This window comes from Penicillium cinerascens (genome assembly GCF_028974065.1).
Source record: "Penicillium cinerascens strain IBT 15544 chromosome Unknown contig_24_segment0_segment0, whole genome shotgun sequence".
Classification (NCBI taxonomy): Eukaryota; Fungi; Ascomycota; class Eurotiomycetes; order Eurotiales; family Aspergillaceae; genus Penicillium; species Penicillium cinerascens.
This window is the reverse complement of record NW_026695290.1, coordinates 1,498,001-1,517,108: the sequence shown is the minus strand read 5'-3', so window position 1 is coordinate 1,517,108 and position 19,108 is coordinate 1,498,001. Positions and strand designations below refer to the sequence as shown.

At 52.7% G+C, this 19,108-nt stretch overlaps 7 protein-coding genes across 7 annotated transcripts; 6 read left to right on the top strand and 1 right to left on the bottom strand.

The window, feature by feature from the left end:
• Nucleotides 1-6: 6 nt before the first annotated feature.
• N7498_003666 (Gfo/Idh/MocA family protein) lies at nt 7-1,459 on the bottom strand (the record flags this gene model as incomplete). Its single annotated transcript, XM_058450728.1, has 5 exons — nt 7-271; nt 324-414; nt 468-1,166; nt 1,220-1,382; nt 1,436-1,459. 5 exons carry the CDS (start codon nt 1,457-1,459, stop codon nt 7-9), a joined length of 1,242 nt encoding a protein of 413 aa, XP_058310190.1.
• Nucleotides 1,460-2,027: 568 nt separating this feature from the next.
• On the top strand, nt 2,028-3,038 carry N7498_003665 (dihydrodipicolinate synthase family protein; the record flags this gene model as incomplete). The annotated part of the gene is made up of 1 exon (XM_058450727.1): nt 2,028-3,038. One exon carries the CDS (start codon nt 2,028-2,030, stop codon nt 3,036-3,038), a length of 1,011 nt encoding a protein of 336 aa, XP_058310189.1.
• Nucleotides 3,039-3,796: 758 nt separating this feature from the next.
• Nucleotides 3,797-5,093, top strand: N7498_003664 (NAD(P)-dependent alcohol dehydrogenase; the record flags this gene model as incomplete). The annotated part of the gene is made up of 5 exons (XM_058450726.1): nt 3,797-3,871; nt 3,932-3,959; nt 4,013-4,072; nt 4,122-4,163; nt 4,216-5,093. The coding sequence occupies 5 exons, from the start codon at nt 3,797-3,799 to the stop codon at nt 5,091-5,093; spliced, it is 1,083 nt and encodes a 360-aa protein (XP_058310188.1).
• A 1,142-nt stretch (nt 5,094-6,235) lies between these two features.
• On the top strand, nt 6,236-8,444 carry N7498_003663 (F-box/WD repeat-containing protein; the record flags this gene model as incomplete). The annotated part of the gene is made up of 3 exons (XM_058450725.1): nt 6,236-7,013; nt 7,068-7,413; nt 7,469-8,444. 3 exons carry the CDS (start codon nt 6,236-6,238, stop codon nt 8,442-8,444), a joined length of 2,100 nt encoding a protein of 699 aa, XP_058310187.1.
• A 483-nt stretch (nt 8,445-8,927) lies between these two features.
• On the top strand, nt 8,928-10,076 carry eb1 (microtubule-binding protein BIM1; the record flags this gene model as incomplete). The annotated part of the gene is made up of 6 exons (XM_058450724.1): nt 8,928-8,941; nt 9,018-9,089; nt 9,193-9,227; nt 9,327-9,404; nt 9,482-9,957; nt 10,014-10,076. 6 exons carry the CDS (start codon nt 8,928-8,930, stop codon nt 10,074-10,076), a joined length of 738 nt encoding a protein of 245 aa, XP_058310186.1.
• Nucleotides 10,077-11,438: 1,362 nt separating this feature from the next.
• Nucleotides 11,439-13,007, top strand: N7498_003661 (uncharacterized protein; the record flags this gene model as incomplete). Its single annotated transcript, XM_058450723.1, has 1 exon — nt 11,439-13,007. One exon carries the CDS (start codon nt 11,439-11,441, stop codon nt 13,005-13,007), a length of 1,569 nt encoding a protein of 522 aa, XP_058310185.1.
• A 1,653-nt stretch (nt 13,008-14,660) lies between these two features.
• On the top strand, nt 14,661-18,722 carry pmcB (putative calcium-translocating P-type ATPase(PMCA-type); the record flags this gene model as incomplete). The annotated part of the gene is made up of 6 exons (XM_058450722.1): nt 14,661-14,735; nt 14,798-15,709; nt 15,757-16,187; nt 16,242-16,387; nt 16,440-17,868; nt 17,918-18,722. The coding sequence occupies 6 exons, from the start codon at nt 14,661-14,663 to the stop codon at nt 18,720-18,722; spliced, it is 3,798 nt and encodes a 1,265-aa protein (XP_058310184.1).
• Between the last annotated feature and the right edge of the window lie 386 nt (nt 18,723-19,108).

The window sequence follows — 19,108 nt, the reverse complement described above, 5'->3', positions numbered from 1 at the left end:
ACGACTTCACTTGAGCTCCCACTTCCCACCATCCGAGACAATCTCCACGGGTCGCCGCTCGTCCAGCGACTTCCGGCCGGCATCCAGGATGGCTGTGGTGGCAATTGTGTTGCGCAGCGTAGGCAGCGGACGCGCATCCAGCTGGTCGACGGTCAAACGGCCTTCGTTGACAGCAGTCACGGCGTCAATGAACTTCTCGAAGCTGATATAGCCGTATCCAGTCTGGCCGCCGAAGTTGCCTTCTTCGTCGGGGGCATAGCGCATATAGAAGCTGAGCTCAAAGTTAGCATATGGTCTTCCTTGCCGAGAATAACTTCACTTACGGGTTCACCCAGATCAGCCCCTGCTCATCGGTAGTGACGTCGTAGGAGCGCTTGGCCTGGTTGACCCGGATCTCGCCATTGGCAGCCATATCTGTGTACCATGTCAGTCACAATCGTAGTTTCCATTGGGGGCCCGGAACATACAGTGGAAGTACTGGTTCGAGTGCACGCCGGCATTCTGCGGCGCCGTCCAGCTGGCCGTATAAACACCCGTAGCAATCTTCGCAGGATCATCCTTGCGCCGCCATTCCACCAGAAGAGTAATAGTATCCTCCGTCTCGGGAACACAGCCGAGTGAAGCTGCAGTACCCTGAGAAGCGGTAGCCGTGACCCGCACAGGCTTGTAATCCGGAACCATACTCTCGCAAACATCAATGTGGTGCGAGTTCAGGTAGTACGAGATATCCGAGTCGCGGCCCGCCCATGCCTTGAAAGTCTCCAGCTGGCTCTTGGGCTGGCTCATGTAGCTGTAGAAGTAGTTGAAATCGCCGAGAGTGCGGGCCTTGGCGCGAGCATCTGAGTATGCAGGGTCGAAGCGCTTGTGGTGCTCGACAAAGACGAAAACGCCGTGTTTGCGCGCCGCTTCGACCAGTGCGAGGTGGTCTGCCAGGCGCTGGGTTGCGGGCTTGGTGATTAGTACATGGTGGCCACGCTCGATGGCGTATAGGGCAATCGGGTAGTGGGTTGAGTCGGGGGTGAAGATAGTGATTGCGGAGCCCTTGGGCAGGGCGTCAATAGCCGTCTTGTACGCGTCTGGGTCGGTCTGGTCGTCGGCGGGGAAGGAGGTGAATGAAGTGTCGAGGTTGTTGTACACTTGGCAGATGTTGCGGTGCAGGTGATCACCTGTGGATATTCTATTAGTCTGATTGCTCATTTGTTCCTTCGGGTGTACTTACGAATTCCAGGGAACTTCTTGCCCGACACGCCGACCATGCTCAGGTCGCCCACTTTGCCTCGGCGGCGCAGGTCGAACAGAGTCAGGCCTACCACGCCAACCTTCTTGTCCGAGCCGGAAGCACCACCACCGACATAGCCAGTGGTGTACTCGCCGGTGCCGACCTATTTGATGCGATTAACATGCGCTGTATGCGACGGGAGCTTATGCTGCTTACCATCAATACGCTGGGAGGTGCCATGATGAATTTCCTTTCAATGTAGAGGATAGCAAGGTAGAATTGGGGCTATGAGAAGGAGAAAAGAGGAATTGAGAGAAATAATGGGGAATCTTGGTAGATGTGGTGCTGGACGTAATTCTTCCGGCGTTTGAAAATGCCAATAGCCGACGATGTCGTATCTTATCGGCGCGGGGTGCTAGAATATGAGAATACGCCGCCAGCTCTTTTTATTAAAGGGTATGAACGGTGTTATACTATCTATCTAGTAGCTATCGTTTACCAGCAGCTACTCACTTAATTTTCCGATCATAATCAGTCCAGCGTAGTACCATTCACCCTGCTGAACACTGTACGCGCGATGTCACCCCACATTCGACGTGTGTATGTTGATTGGCGGAATTGATTTCTCCGCCATACAAATCGCATCGGAGAATCCACCGACGTGGGGGAGGAGTAACGGAGCGTGGTGGCCGGTCAAATAAAAACAGGCTGCCAGCTGTCTTTCTGCGATCCTTTTCTAACCTTACAACTCCTTGTAAGCCAGGACCATACTCATTTGATCCTCCCCAAGACTAACAACTACAGCATCATGTCACCCACTCCTCTCCGCCCCGGCGTCTATGCGCCAACTATGACCTTCTTCGATCCCAAGACCGAGGAGCTCGATGTTGCCTCGATTCGCCGCCACGCCGTGCGTCTGGCCAAGGCCGGCCTCGTTGGTCTTGTCACGATGGGCTCCAATGGCGAAGCCGTGCACTTGACGCGCCAGGAGCGTGCCACCGTGACCCGGGAAACCCGTTCCGCTCTCGATGAAGCTGGTTTCACCAACGTGCCAGTCATCGCCGGCGCCAGCGAGAACAGCATCCGCGGCACCATTGAGTTGTGTCGGGAAGTTGCCGCGGCCGGCGGCGAGTATGTCCTAATCGTACCGCCCAGCTATTACCGGGCTGCCGTCGGCAACGACGAGACTCTGTACGAGTACTTCACTGCTGTGGCCGACAGCTCTCCCGTGCCTATCATCCTATACAACTACCCCGGTGCCGTCGCCGGTATCGACATGGACTCCGACCTCATCATCCGCATCTCCCAGCACCCCAACATCGTCGGCACCAAGTTCACTTGCGCCAACACCGGCAAGTTGACCCGTGTCGCAACCGCTCTCGGTGCTATCACTCCTTCCTCCCCTCTAGCCCCTGCCCAGCGCGCCGCTCCCACCGTCTCCAAGCCGGACGCCAAGCACCCCTACGTTGCCTTCGGCGGGGTCGCGGACTTCAGTCTCCAGACTCTCGTCTCTGGCGGATCCGCCATCCTCGCCGGTGGTGCCAACGTGATCCCGCGCCTGTGCGTGCGGATCTTCAACCTCTGGTCCGAGGGCAAGCTCGCCGAGGCTATGCAGGCCCAGCAACAGCTCAGCGATGCCGACTGGGTCCTCACCAAGTCCGCCATCCCCGGCACCAAGTCCGCTATCCAATCCTACTATGGCTACGGTGGATTCCCGCGTCGGCCGCTGGCCCGTCTCAGTGACGCCCAGGCCCAAACGATCGCCGAGAAGATCAAGGGCGCATTGGAGGTGGAGTTGTCGCTGCCCGATGTGGCGTAATTATAACGATGGAAAGGGTGTTTGTAAAAACAAATAAGATTACTTACTGCGTCGCATATAATCATGCCATGGCTTCAATTTCTCCCCCTATATCCTGCGTAATAAATATTTTAAACGTCAATAGTCGTCATTCCTAGCTCGAGCCCTAATGCCAAGCCCTACTGCAGGCGGGACAATGCTTCCTTATCGACGATAGACGATAAGGTGGCCATCCAGAGCCCGGTTTCTCCTGCGCAGCTCATAGGCGGAAAAATAGCGGATCGGAGTTGATACGAGACAAGCATCGTTATCACCAAGCGCAACAGCCTGAAGTACGCCAATTGAATGCGCATGCTAACTATGTCGCATGAGGCCACGATGTAAGTAGCTCAAATGATTTCCCGTGTTCGATTCAATTCTGGCAGGAGCTGTTTCTCGGACGAGAATCTTGCGCTTTGATTTCCGGGCTTGAGCCAGTAGTTTGGCCGGTGGAGCCCACTTTACAGTACGGTGTCATCTCCGATTGTGGCCGTCGACACGGGGGCGGGTCGGTTGTCACCTGGGGTCAACGTTGTATTCGGTGCAATGGCATGTCGCTTTTCTGGAATCTGGTGGAGTTGGAATTTTGTTTGGGGGTTTTTCTGGATATACCCCTCCTTACCCCCACGCTGGATACTTTTTTTTTACTTTTCGGTTTTACTTTTAAGACTGTCGTCTGGCCAGCTTCGTGCAGGATATTCTACTTTGTTATTGATTCAAATTGACTATATCTCGACACAATGCCGTATCCCGAGGAAGCTGAGGGTTTCCAGGTTGATGGACCTGAGACCTTTACCCAGTTCCACAAGCGCTTCGTGAGTTTCCTGTTGCAGTTTTGTAGGATTGTCTAACTGGTGTTTCCCGGAGTGCTGTAGTACAAGTTGAAGCCGTTTGGTGACCATGGTAAGTTGGGACCTGTTGTGTTACGGTTGGGTGAAGGTCTAACTTGTACACAGACGTTGATATCAAGATCGAGGCATGCGGTGTCTGCGGCAGTGACGTGCACACCATCAGCGGTAGGAATTCAATGAACGAACAAACTTGGTCCCAGCTCACGTCTTTCAGGTGGATGGGGAGAACAGAAGTTCCCACTGTGCGTGGGACACGGTAAGAATTCAAACCGTACAGAAATATCGTTCCGGTCCCTGATGAGTCGCAGAAATCATTGGTCGCGCCACTCGTGTCGGCCCCAAGGTCACCCTCATCAAGGAGGGCCAACGCGTCGGTGTTGGTGCGCAGTCATACTCGTGCGGCGAGTGCAAGCAGTGCCGCAACGAGAACGAAACCTACTGCCCCGTGCAGATGATGGACACCTACGGATCGGAGTGGCCGGATACCGGGATTATCAGCCAGGGCGGATACTCGTCGCATGTTCGGACACACGAGCACTGGGTCTTCCCCATTCCCGAAGCACTATCCAGCAACACCGTGGCGCCGATGTTGTGCGCCGGTCTGACTGCGTACTCGCCCCTGGTGCGAAACGGCGCCGGGCCCGGTAAGAAGGTCGGCATCGTCGGGCTGGGTGGTATCGGACACTTTGGCATTATGTTCGCGAAGGCGCTTGGGGCTGAGACGTGGGCCATTTCACGGTCTCGGGCTAAGGAGGCTGATGCGCGGAAGCTGGGTGCTGATGGGTACATCGCTACTGCGGAGGAAGGCTGGGAAGAGCCGCACAAGTTCTCGTTTGATCTGATTATCAACTGCGCCAACTCGTCCGAGGGCTTCGATCTTGCGCGCTACCTATCCATGATGGATGTGCATGGCCGCTGGATCAGCGTCGGTCTGCCCGAGGAAGAGGGCCAGGTCATCAAGGCCCAGAACCTGATTTCCAACGGCGTGCTCATTGGTGCCAGCCACTTGGGTAGCCGTCGGGAGATGCTGGAGATGCTCCAGTTGGCGGCTGATAAGGGGCTGAAGGGCTGGGTGGAAGAGATCCCGATTGGGGAAGAGGGCCTGAAGGAGGCTATGCTGCGGATGAAGAAGGGGGATGTTCACTATCGCTTCACCCTGACTGGGTACGAGAAGGTCTTTGGTTAAGCAGCCCTGGAGGGGAATGGTAGGTGTGTCTGAGACAGGGGTGGTTGGGGAGTTCTGGTGATGTATAACGTGGTTTTGTGGACAAGGTTTGCGAGAGTATTCAGGTGTCAATTTGAAAAATAGACAATGATTATTATGATCTTTACCTACGCTCGGGTGGTTTATACCTCCGTACCCACTCTGGTATTTACTTTCAGGGGATGGCCGAAGGTCCCTTCTTGGTACTTTTGTTACTTGTGCCATATTCTGCACGCCCTCTTGAAACCGGACTGAAACTGAAAAGTCTGCCCCAGATAGTTGCATTATATTGTCTTGCATTGTCTTGGACCTTATCGATGCAACTTGAAAGTGGACCGACCCACATCACGGTTAAGCAACCTAAACCACGAACCGGATCGACGGCATCTTCAATATTCGATTTACGGCAGTGTCAGATCTGCCCTGAAAACCCTACTTCACCCGAGTGTCGGCGAATTTAGCGGTTTCCCTGGGACCGGAAAAGGCTGAACCGCCACCCGCAGCTGACGGTACGCAGTCGGATGTACCAGTACTTGTCCGCATGGCCAGTGGGCGTAGTCAGTGCAGTATCAGTACTCCGCACGGATGTAAATCCCCCATGATTTGCCTCCCGAGGTGCCAAAAAAAATTAAATCCTTGCCGGAGAAGACGAGCTACAAGTACCGGTACATCGTAGCACAGGACAATTATAAGACATTTAATGTATAGAGTACTTCAAGGACCTCGCCCCAGAGCCAATCACTCCTCCGAGATTCACCGCCCAACTCTCGGACCCGCTCATTCTTTTGCTTCGGCGATTCACCCTTTTCTCTCCTTGCTCACCTTCGTTTGATTTTTCTGTCTTTCCTTGTTCATTCTCTCTCTTATATTTGTTCTTTGGTGTTGTTTTTGGTTCCTGTCTTGGGTTTCATACGTTAGACTCGTCTCCCTGAGACGCTCACCGAAAGCTTTCATTCCTCGATCGACCCCATACACATAGACAGGACCGGAAAAAGCTCAATCGTTTCCAATCTCATTCATACTCGGTGTTTAGCTGAGTACCGAGCCTTTTTACGCATCGCATCGCATCGCATCAAATCTGCCGTTGTTCATTCGCCTTCGTTGCCCGTGCAATCACCAACGTCATGTCGCCACGCGAGAACTCCATTGGCATCTCCGTGCGGCGCCGCCCCTCGCTCTCCCTACGCCCTCGTTCCCGAACTGCGGCTCATTCGGCTGCCCCGCCGAAAGGTAACACTTTCGACCAGTGGCAGGAGGCCTCCTTGGCGGAGGCTCGCCACGATTATACTGCCTCGGCGGTGGAAGACACGGAGTTGTTTCCAGAGACTGTGCCTCGACGCCGTGCGGCCAAGAGCTTCTCGAGTCTGCGTCATCCAATGGACGGTCTAGTGGCTCTGGGCCGTCGCTTGTCCGTCTCGATGCGCAACAAGTCCTCGAAACAGAACTTGCGCTTTCAGGAACTGGAGGACGACAGCGAGTGCAGCTGCGAAAGTGGCTACTATCACCATGCCGTGAGCCACGGCTCGAATCATAAGCGAAATGGCGTGTCGGGAGGCTGGGCTCCTAAGTCCCGCGCCTGGTCCAATGGTATCAGCATCAACCGTCGTCCCTCGCTCAACAGTGTTTCTGCCCTGCAGAGTTTCTATGCGCCAACTTCTTCGGTCCCAGGTCCCATTCCGGGGCATGGACTAGAGCCGCCCATTTTTCCGAATGACAAGGTTGCGGGCTCGGCCGCTCGGGCTGCTGCCGCTGCGCAGAATGAATTGGCCAGAGTAGAAATGGCTAAGGCGGAGCGGGATCTTCGAAAATCCGATACGAGAGTGGCACAGGATTCTGAGAGCGGTATTGGAATTGACCTGCGCGATCCCTCCGATAAATCCGACTTGAGCTGTGTGCGCATTGGTAAAGAACCATGAATTCGAGCAAACTTAATTCAGCCGCTAACGTCGTCTATAGATCCAGTCTCCTACCTCCCAGCCGAGATCTCGGCCCATGTTTTTTCATATTTGGATCCTGCATCCCTCATGGATTCAGAATCAGTATCTAAATCATGGCACCGACAGGCTTCTTCTCCACATGTTTGGAAGCATGTCTTCCGTGGCGCATACCCTCGGCGCCCAGTGGGCCCCACTGCGACCAAGACGAAGCAGCCTGTCGGATTGGGGAAGTCAATTCCCAACCAGGACTGGAAGAAGATGTTCTTTGTCCGGCGAGCTCTTGAGCACCGCTGGAAGGAGGGCAAGGCTGCGGCCATCTATCTCCATGGACACACAGACAGCGTCTATTGTGCGCAATTTGATGAGTACGTTGATAGAATAGCTCATCGCTGCATGTTTCACCGCTAACAAACGTTTTAGAAATAAAATTATTACTGGTTCTCGTGACCGGACCATTCGTGTGTGGGACGCCCACTACCCGTGGTCGTGCCAGAAGATCATCGGCCCACCCCCGGGCGATCTGGCTATCTCTGATGATCCGGTGAACAACCCGGCACAGCAGGCCACGGGCAAGTCTCCCTTTGCTACCATCTGCCCGCCATCAACTCCCACCGCGGGTATTGTTGCGCCAATGGAAAACCCGTCAGACTACCACAGTGCCTCAATTCTTTGCCTAAAGTTCGACGAGGAAATTATGGTGACTGGGTCTTCAGACTTCAGCTGCATCGTGTGGGATATTAAGAAGAACTACCGACCAATCCATCGTCTCATCGGCCACAGCGCCGGTGTGTTGGACGTCTGTTTCGACGACCGGTATATCGTATCCTGTTCGAAGGACAGTTCCATCTGCGTGTGGGACCGCAAGACAGGTGCGCTTCTCAAGCAACTATCCGGCCACACCGGGCCGGTGAATGCTGTGCAACTGCGCGGTGACCTCGTTGTATCAGCGAGTGGCGATGGTATGGCCAAGCTGTGGAATGTCACCTCAGGTCACTGCATCAAAGAGTTTCACAGCAAGGACCGTGGTCTTGCTTGTATTGAGTTCAGTGATGATGGTCGAACGATCCTGACAGGTGGCAATGATAAGACCATTTATCAGTTCGATGCCAATACCGGCGAGATGGTCAATGAGCTCCGAGGCCATTCCTCGCTAATCCGGTCGCTTCACCTTGACAGCATGAACAAGCGGATCGTTAGCGGTAGTTACGATATGACTGTTAAGGTGTTTGACACCGAAACTGGCAAGTTGTCTATCGATCTGCCTGGCTGGACCACCAGCTGGATGTTGAATGTCCAGTCGGACTACCGGCGGATTGTGGCGACTAGCCAGGATGCGCGGACTGTTATTATGGACTTCGGATACGGTCTAGATGGGATTGAATTGTTGGAGGAGTGATAATTGCTGCATCTGTCTACACAGATTTTGTTCTTCATTTAGCGTTGATTTTGAGTACTCCGGCATGGGACTTTTGAGGAGTTGGAAAAATTTGGGAAACCGGGATATAGGGACTGGGGGATGGAACTGGTCATAGAAGCTCTCTGGTTTATTGCTTTAGACGATACACACGCAAGTCGTATATACAATCTCGAACCCTTTTTGAATTGACGTGAGAAAGAGCCAAAATGATGCCTCAGGCCACATATTAGCTAAGCTCCCGTGATTGGCTGCTCGTGGCTAGCGCCGTCAATGATCCGTGGGTTTTGGCATCAAAACAAACCACGTTGTTTTCCATCAACACAGACAGGCAGACCCCAGCGAGGAGGCCCTGATCTTTCACAGTATTCTCCTTTGTCGGCTCTTCGTCGAATTTTGTCTCTTATTCGTCCTCCGTCGTTCCCTCCAGGGTTCTGATTGCGGCTATCCTATCACTACCCCACCATGGGTGAATCAAGGTCGGCTTTTCCCCCTTATCGACAATCGGCCTCTCAAAGGCATGGAATCGGTCGGCTAACCCTGGTCTCTCTTCAGACAAGAGCTGCTGGCATGGTTGAACAACCTGCTGCAGTTGAACATTACCAAGATCGAGCAGTGTGGAACCGGGTAAGATGGATCGACCACCCCCTCCCCCTCTCCTGGAGGGGTACACGTTGAATTGGCGGAAAAGGACAATCGACTGACAAGGCTTTCGGGCGGAAATAAACAGTGCTGCACTATGCCAGATCTTTGACTCCATATTCAGTGAGTGCGACCTTTAATGGCGGAGTGGCCGGACAGGCGGTCAAGCCGTCCGACATTTTGTGAAAGCGTATACTGATGCGAAGAACCTTTCTTCTACAGTGGATGTGCCCATGTCCCGGGTCAAGTTCAACGTCAACACTGAATATGCCTACCTCCAAAACTTCAAGGTCCTCCAGAGTACGTCCCGACAATCGGTCACGGTCACGAAGCCGCCCATCGTCACGATCACCCCTCTAACGTAACATTCATTCCAGACGTCTTTACCAAGCACGCCGTCGAGAAGCCCATTCCCGTTCAGTCCCTTAGCAAGTGCCGCATGCAGGATAACCTCGAATTCCTTCAGTGGACCAAGCGATACTGGGACCAGCACTACCCCGGCGGTGACTACGACGCCGTAAGTCGCCGGAAAGCGTCCGGGGCTCCCACCGGTGCCCCCGCTGCGCGTACCGTCTCGGCTGGCTCGCGACACGGATCGACCCCGACCACTAATGCTGCCCGCGCTCCCCGGGTTGCCGCTGCGCCTGGCGGCGCTGCCACTTCTGCTCTGCAGCAGGAGATTGTGACACAGAAGGAGGCAATTGCCGGACTCGAGAAGGAGCGGGATTTCTACTTTGCCAAGCTGCGCGACATCGAATTGCTACTGCAGAGCGCCATTGAGGCGGATCCGGAGCTGGAGAAGGAGGAAGACTCACTTGTGAAGCACATCCAGGGAATTCTGTACTCGACTGAGGTGAGTATCATTGAAAGGAATATTTCTATTCTTGATCAACGCTGATGGATTGTTAGGACGGATTCGAGATTCCGGCGGAGGGCGAGGAGGTCGTGGCCGACGACCTGGAGACGTTCTAAGCGGAACGGGATCGGGCCCTAGCACGAGAAACGTCTCAATACTAAATACCCCGCCTGAGATGTGATGAGAGAGTAGATAGCGAAGTACACGCATGGCCATATGGCAACCATTTGTCGAGCATTGTGTCTAGGTACCGAGGTAACAAACCAAACGTTGTCCATACTACCTCTAAGAGGTACGAGATAAACAAGTACGTCTTAGCTAAGGGCGTAAGACTCGGGGAGTATGTAGGTCTAACAATAGTCAATCACACCTGTAAGCCGGGAATAGTTTGCCCGTTCCTTGCGGAGGACGATAATTAAACCTGCAGTTGCGCTAGTCTTGGCCAGACTGTCGTATGGCCCCACTTATCACATATAGGGAGTGTTGATTGGCTGTGAACCGCGTGTACCTGCATCGCCGCTAGGTCGTTTCGGGAACGGGCGATGGACGCTGCGAGGAGAAGAAGCGTGCGTTTCAACATAAAACAATAACAAAATGACTATTCAATGGGCGTGTTTGCTTTGGCAATAACTCCAAACTTACCCATCTCACACTCTCGAGGTCAGACCGTACTCGGGTACCTTTCACAAAAGAAAAAGCCTTGGTCTCGGCCCCGGCCCCGGCACTAGTTCCGTCACCCACGCGGGTCGTCTTGGCTTCGATAGGGGAGTCTGGGTCCGCCGCTCCACCGTTTCGCTTTTTCACTTCTTTCTTCCCAACCTCTGGAGAGTTGGCCGGGCTCGGAAGCTTTTCTGTGTTCCCCAGACTCAGACTTCAGAAGAGTGTCACAACGCCTTTGCCAATCACATCAGACCCGCTGATCTCCCGGGGTCCTGATATCACTCTGTCGCCTTTGGCTTCTTTGGGGGGCCGTGTCGACACTATGGATTAGGCGACTACTTGGCTTCCTATTCACCCATCTTCACTCTTTTTTCTTTCTTTTTTCTTTTTTCTTGTTCTCTCTGGTAGGTTGCCTGATGATCCCACTGGTCTGGCGGAGGAGTCTTAACCTCCGTAGCAGTCTGATTAATTGAGAAACCCGTTGCTGATAGGATGGATCCTCTAGGCCGTTCAAGTCTGCGCTGAATGCCATTCATTCATTACTGATTCACTCGTCGGCGACACACCCCGCTGACATCCACTCCTTATTGTCTTGTCCCCAATCTCTCCATTTCCGGGTACTTCGACCAATTTCATTCGCTTCTGCTGAACCCGCGGGCAAGTCCCTGCTTGTCATCCAACACAAGCGACCTCGAAACGACTGCTATTCGCCATCGTGCAGCTGGTCGATCCAGCTCCGACTTAAGTGAAAATTCACGATTCTCTTCAATTGACCTCAACTTTACCTTTTTCTGACCCACGATTATACGCTTCTCGAAATGGTGCGCCATGGACATGGACATTACCGCCACTCGCGGATAGGCAAGCGCATCACAGACAAGCATCTACTGGAGGAGAAAGATGCAGGAATCGCAGATGTTGAGGACGCCAAGTCCAAGTTACTCGGGGCTGTTGACCCACTCGAGACCCCCAGTCTATCATCTTCCGATATGGTATCAACTGATCACTGCGATCCCTTACAAAACGTCACCTGCCTCAAGGATAGCGTTGATACACCGAACATATCGCTCTCCAAACGACAAGAGGCTGAGTCACCCCCCACCACGGTCGTCGAGACCATCCTTCAAGTGGTAGACCAGAACTCCCATACCCTCTGGGTGTCCACCGCGGCCGATTTTCCGATGACCATTTCAAATCCCGCGTTTGGCGCTTTTACTTTTACAGGTAGTGAGACGGCATCAGCAGAGCTGTCCTTATCGACTACTCCCACAAATTTGCTTGCTACCCCGCCGGCAACCTCGACAACCCAGACTACACCGCTTCCTACGTCCAAACAGATTCAGACAGCGCCAATCTCCTCGCCAAAGATTTCTCCAGCGAGCAGTTCAGTCCCTTGCACATCGACACCACTGTTTCCGCCATCAAATTCTACTACGGTTTTACCGACCACCACCTCATCAGGCTATTACGGAGGTGGTGGTGGGTATGCCAGTTCCAGCTCTTGGGAGGGCCCGTATTCCAGCACAACATCATATGCCTCAACGAGTGTGTCTGGAGGATCCGAAGAGACTGGTACCGGTACGGGTAGTGGAGCGGAGCCGTCCAAGAGCAATTCACAACCCTCATCAGGATCAGGATCAGGATCAGGATCAAGCAACGATGCTACCACGCCCAAAATCGTGGGCGGCGTCTTAGGAAGCGTTGCCGGACTCGCCGTACTCTTCCTACTTCTTTTCTACCTCTTCCGCCGCCGAAAATTCTTGCAACAAAAGAGTGCCCAAGCCCTTCCGTCCGAAGATGCTGGGGCGCGAGGCATGTCCGAACGAACTTTGAGTAACGACAACGACCTTTTGTTCTCGCCATCGTATCTTGCGCCTGCTTTCATGAGACGTTGGCGCAATTCGACTATGACGACGGCAACAGCGAGTAGCCTGTCCTCGTCCAACACGAGTGAGCGAGGCTTCCAGAAGCTCTCCGGCCGCAAGATCCCGCCAGTCCTCACCCACGGCGGCGACGGGTTTGGCGGTGGATTGGATGGCGACTCTCCCACCGTTCCTGGATTCTCTCCTATGTCTCCTGGCGGAGGGCCGCTCTCATCCCCCTCGACGTATGGACCTCCCCCGGCATCACCATTCGGCATGCCGTTGGACACCAACTTGCGCGAGGCCGATGAGAACATAACTCCAACTCGGCCATCGCCAGTCCACCTTCCTGTCTCCAGTTCGGTTAATTTCGGCTCTCCAACCACCGTGATCCCCTCACATACATTGGCCCAACCTCAGAGTGTCGTGCCGGTATTACCGGCGCGGCCGGACGGGTTAGGCCGAAGTCATCCAAGTCATGACGGAAGCAGAGGAAGCCGCTTTACGGAGAGTCTTGATCTCTGATGCGGGATGTACTTGTTGATACGGGATATGTGATACGATATAGCCGACGTGATACGGGACTTGGAGATCCGAGAGATGGGCCACGACCGATTCTTCACGCTGATTTGATTGCAGCGATTCTAAATTTTTTTTGATCACTTGATCACTCCGTTCGATTATTTTGCGATTTATAGGGTCTCCAAGAGACCCTGCCTGTCTTTGACATCTGCTTTTGTCTCTTGTTTCCTTTAGATACCCCCTATTCCCTCCCCTATCCCTCGTGAATAATTATCTCTACTTTTCTCTCATCTTCATCCTTTCTCTATTTTTTGGATCAGCGATTTTTGATTATGGTTATGAGCCAACATTGACTTGGACATTATCGAGTCTAGGATAATGTAATATTTGAAACCTGGAATTTTTCTGACTGTTTTTGACTGTAGCCTAATGAGGCAGTGGATACACACGTGGGGTGTGTCTCATAGCTGCATCAGTATAAGCCACCACAATTTCTATCGCTAAATTTCATTCTGATGTGTACGAGGATGAGCCACAATGCTGCCTACATAGACAACTACGATGAGTTATGTCAGCACCGCCACAGATCTTCGTCACTCGCCACAACTCAGCCACATCCGATGGCAATGGCCGTCGAGCCTCCATAGAGTATTAGCAACGATCATCGCAGCTCAGTGGCTCTCATAGCCTGTATCAGAATCCCACCCCTGTAAATATCGTGAAAATGAAAATTACTCTGCAGAACCCGATCGGGGCCATGACGCAGAAGGCTTTCTTCAAGCTGACCAGACACACCTCGTACCTGCACGCAATAGCTATCCGAAGCATAAGCCATGACGTACACGAAGGAGTTCCCGTCTCCTCACTTTCAGTCAAAGCCGATGATGACATCCCTCCATATTCAACCTGATACATAGATTAAGGTGGGGAAATGGATGGGCTGCACGACCATTGGATGCATGTATGAGGCGCAGTCGGACCCGATCCGTGGACTTGGCGGCAACCAAAACCGCCCATCACATCTAGACTTGCATTGCGACTATCGCATTGGACTATTCGCCAAGTGGAACCCGTTCTTTTGGTCTGGGGCCGGCTCACGAGGCCGGGCGTCTCGCCGTCCCGGATGTTACAGGATGAGCTCGTCGGCGCCTAATTCCCAGCGAACTGTCGCGTGCTATCACATCGCACCTCGTCCTGGCTGTGATTGATCTTTACTACGACTCCTACCTGGGTATCAAGACACCGTGCGCCTTTCTATACCTCGTCTTATACCTCGTCTAACGCTGTACACACCTCGGTGAAACGTACTGGATGTTGCCGCTGGGGCTGTGCTCTGCCCACGTAATATCTGATCCGGGTCATCTTGGCTACGAGCTTCGATTCTCCCGATCGAGCCCCTCGCTTCTCCAGCAATCGTTTGGGGTATGGAAATTTTCTCAAGCTTGGCATGGCCCTTATTTCTTAGCTCCTCTCTTAGTACCAGAGCTCCCATTACTGGGCATTGCTAGGCATTTCAACACAGCCACCGTGGGGAAGAGGGGGTGATATCAAGCGAATGCCCCTGCATTTGCATCATATTTTTCACAAGAACTCTTCCCATTATTTACTTTCCCTATTGCAGGGATCAAAAACGACCATCCGGTGCAAAGTAGCACTATGGCCTCATCTAATGATCTCCCGCAGGGCTCTTTCCTGAGTCCCCTCATTGTGACGAATCCTAATGGAAGAGATGTAAGCAGCACCCGATAACCCTTCCTTTATTGGGCGGCAAACCCATGCTAACGTCTCACCAGCGATCTCTATCCGTTTCATCTGCAGCAGCATCTTCATCATGGTCCGGTCCAACAGATCATGACCATAGTCCAACATCTCCCACATCATCTCTATCACCAGATATGGCATGGAATCAAGATTCAGCACGGCTGATGGTCCATCCAGCCTCGCATCGACCTTCATCGTCCATCGATGGCGATACTTTACGTCCGCGTTCGGACTCGTTCGCATCTACTGCGAACTTGACGGTCCGCTCGAGGGCAAACTCGGAAGTTGATCCCGCCGTTGTTGCTAAAGCATACGATGATGTCCCGCTGGCGGAGGCATTAACGCCTGATCCTCGCAACGAGGCCGATTTTCAGGTTGACGATAATCGCTTCGCGTTCTCGCCGGGCCAGTTGAATAAGATGCAGAACCCCAAGTCTCTTGCTGCTTTACATGCTCTTGGTGGGCTGCAGGGACTCGAACGGGGTCTTCGCACTGATCTTAATGCGGGTTTATCTGTCGATGAGGGTCGATTAGAAGGCACTGTCGCTTTTCAGGAAGTGGCTCCGCCTGTATACAGCCAGCGACCCTCTATTAGCAAGCCTTCGCTGGGCTCTAGCCCTGCAACAGCAGTACCTGCATTGACTGGTGATGGGTCTTCTTTCGAGGACCGCATTCGCGTGTTCAGTGAGAATAGGCTACCGGCTCGAAAGTCGACTGGCTTCTTCAAGCTGTTTTGGATTGCTTATAACGACAAGATTATTATACTTTTGACGATTGCCGCCATCGTGTCATTGTCGCTTGGTATATATGAAACGGTGTCTGCGGGCACTGGTGTGGAATGGGTTGAAGGAGTGGCCATCTGTGTGGCTATTTTGATCGTCACCATCGTCACTGCTGTCAATGATTGGCAGAAAGAAAGACAATTTACGAAACTGAACAAGCGAGTAAGTAATTCCTTTTCAATGGTTCACCATGAAACTAACATCAGCAGAATAACGACCGCGAGGTCAAAGTCGTTCGCTCGGGCAAGTCGATGATGATATCTGTCTACGATATCCTAGTCGGCGACGTCCTCCACCTCGAGCCCGGTGACTCGATTCCCGCAGATGGGGTTCTGATCTCAGGCTATGGTATCAAATGCGATGAATCATCTGCTACCGGCGAGTCCGATCAAATGAAAAAGACCGGTGGCCAGGAAGTCTGGCTACAGATCGTCGAGGGCCGGGCAACTAAGAAGCTCGATCCGTTCATGATTTCCGGTAGTAAGGTTCTTGAAGGCGTCGGTACCTACCTGGTAACCAGTGTTGGGCCTTATTCGACATATGGTCGGATTATGTTGTCTCTGCAAACGACTAACGATCCCACTCCGCTTCAAGTGAAGCTGGGGCGGTTGGCTAACTGGATTGGATATTTGGGTTCAGCGTAAGTTCGCTGTCTATTAACCTTGCATACGATCTAGAACTGACGATTATAAAGTGCCGCCATCATTCTATTCTTTATCCTCTTGTTCCGATTTATTGCCGACCTTCCGAATCATCCTAATGTAAGCCCTGCTGAGAAGGGCAAGGAGTTTGTGGATATTTTGATTGTTGCCGTAACTGTTATCGTCGTTGCTATTCCCGGTGAGTATGTCTGCAGTATAGAATACTTCATAAATCTAACGTTCAACTACAGAGGGTCTTCCATTGGCCGTTACACTTGCTCTGGCGTTTGCTACAACTCGCATGGTCAAAGAAAACAACCTTGTCCGTGTACTTCGAGCTTGCGAAACAATGGGGAATGCCACGGTTATTTGCTCGGATAAGACAGGAACCCTAACACAAAATAAAATGACAGTCGTTGCTGGTACCTGGGGCTCAGATCAAAGCTTCAGCCAGCCGTCTGAGAGTGAGACCGGCACCGATGCTATGACCACCTCAGAAGTCTTCCAGCAATGCTCTGCCCCAGTTCGAGACCTAATTGTCAAAAGTGTTTCTTTGAACTCGACTGCTTTTGAAGAAGATAAAGATGGACACAAAGACTTTGTCGGAAGCAAGACCGAGGTCGCGCTCCTCCAGCTGGCCCAGGATTACTTGGGTATGGATCTCGCCTCGGAGCGGGGATCTACCAAGATTGTCCAGCTTTTTCCATTCGATTCTGCACGTAAGTGCATGGGTGTCGTATATCGGCACCCCGGTGTTGGATACCGCCTCCTAGTTAAGGGCGCGGCCGAGTTGATGGTCGGCGCTTGCTCTACCCAGATCACAGAGATCGACATTTCGAAGGAGACCATCCACACGGAAGGACTCTCCGATCAGGATAGACAGAAGATTCTTGGGACCATTGAGCGATATGCCCGGGGATCCCTTCGCACGATCGGAATGGTCCATGGTGACTTTGCATCTTGGCCGCCCAAGAATGCTAAGAAGCTAGAAGACGACCAGTCTGCTGCCGACTTCGACAGTATCTTCCACAACATGACTTGGGTTGGAGTAGTTGGGATTCAAGATCCCCTTCGCCCCGAGGTCCCGTCTGCCATTCGGAAGTGTCACTCCGCAGGAGTCCAGGTCAAGATGGTGACTGGTGACAATGTTGCAACTGCCACTGCAATCGCGACATCTTGCGGTATCAAGACTGAAGACGGATTGGTCATGGAAGGTCCCAAGTTCCGACAACTGTCGGATGATGAAATGGATCAAGTCATTCCCCGCCTGCAAGTCCTTGCGCGGTCTTCACCAGAGGATAAGCGCATTCTCGTGGAGCGACTCAAGGCCCTTGGTGAGACGGTTGCTGTCACTGGTGATGGCACTAACGATGGGCCTGCTCTGCAGACTGCCGACGTTGGCTTCTCCATGGGTATTGCTGGCACCGAGGTGGCCAAGGAAGCGAGCTCAATTATTCTTCTGGATGACAACTTCAGCTCCATAGTCACTGCGATTTCTTGGGGGCGTGCGGTCAATGATGCCGTTGCCAAATTCCTGCAGTTCCAGATCACCGTCAATATCACAGCTGTGACCTTGACTTTTGTGTCATCTGTATCCAGCAGCTCGAATAGCAGTGTTCTGAATGCCGTGCAGCTGCTTTGGGTGAACCTGATCATGGACACTTTTGCTGCTCTTGCACTGTAAGTTGCCTTCATTTGGCGCTCTTTTCACCCACTAACAAGATGACAGTGCTACCGACGCCCCGACCGAGAAGATTCTAGAGAGGAAACCCGTGCCCAAGAGTGCCTCTCTATTCACATTGACTATGTGGAAAATGATTCTCGGCCAAGCAGTCTATCAACTGGCCGTGACCTTCATGCTCTACTTCGCCGGCGATAAACTTCTCAACGCACACCTCGACCAGAACGACGCAGCACTGCGAGCAAAGCAGCTCTCAACGGTCGTCTTCAATACCTTCGTCTGGATGCAGATCTTCAACGAGTTCAACAACCGCCGTCTGGACAATCGCTTCAACATCTTCGAAGGTATGTTCCGGAATTACTGGTTCCTGGGCATCAACCTTGTAATGGTCGGCGGCCAAATCATGATCGTATACGTCGGCGGCCAGGCATTTGGCGTGACTCGAATCTCCGGTATTCTTTGGGCTGTTTGTTTGATCTGCACGCTGGGTTGTCTGCCATGGGCTGTGGTTCTGCGCATGGTCCCCGACCGCCACTTTGGCGTTGTGTTTAATGCAGTTGTCGCTGGGATGAATGTCATCCTGCGACCGCTGTCCAAGGGATTCAAGGTCCTTGTTCGCGGTATAAGGGCTTTCTTTCAGCCTGCGTCACGGTTCATTCGCCGTTTGATTTTCCGAAAGGACTCGAAGTCCACCGATACCCCTCTTGAATCGACTGGGACCCTCGAGACTCCCGCTTCGGACGAGGAATCCCATCGATCCTCGACAAAATTAGCTCGACTAGAGAGCCACGAACGTCCCCAGACGGCGCCTACCATCGCGGTGCCTCCTATCACTGTTACGACATCTCCTTAGATTTCATGTCTATTTTATAAAGCGATATCATTGGGTGGCTAGCGATTGCTTGATTGTTTGTACATATAAATAGCCCATGGGCAAATAGAAAAACACTTCCAATTCACCATTGTTCTACTCTGAAGCAGATACGCAATCATGAAGAGTTTGTAGGATTGTAAATTTGGAACACGTTCCTTGAGTAATCTTGAAACAAGCTAGTAGTCCAGCAGGACAAGATTTCTCTATACACGAGAACGAGATTCCATCTCTGTGCAGTGTATCGCTTGATTCAGCCCCACTCAGCCCCTGATCAGCCTCAGGGCCAGGCTCACCTGACTGCACTTCCACATCCCTGGATCCAAGGCCCATGAAACGACAAACTGCGTGCTCCCAATAGTCTGCCA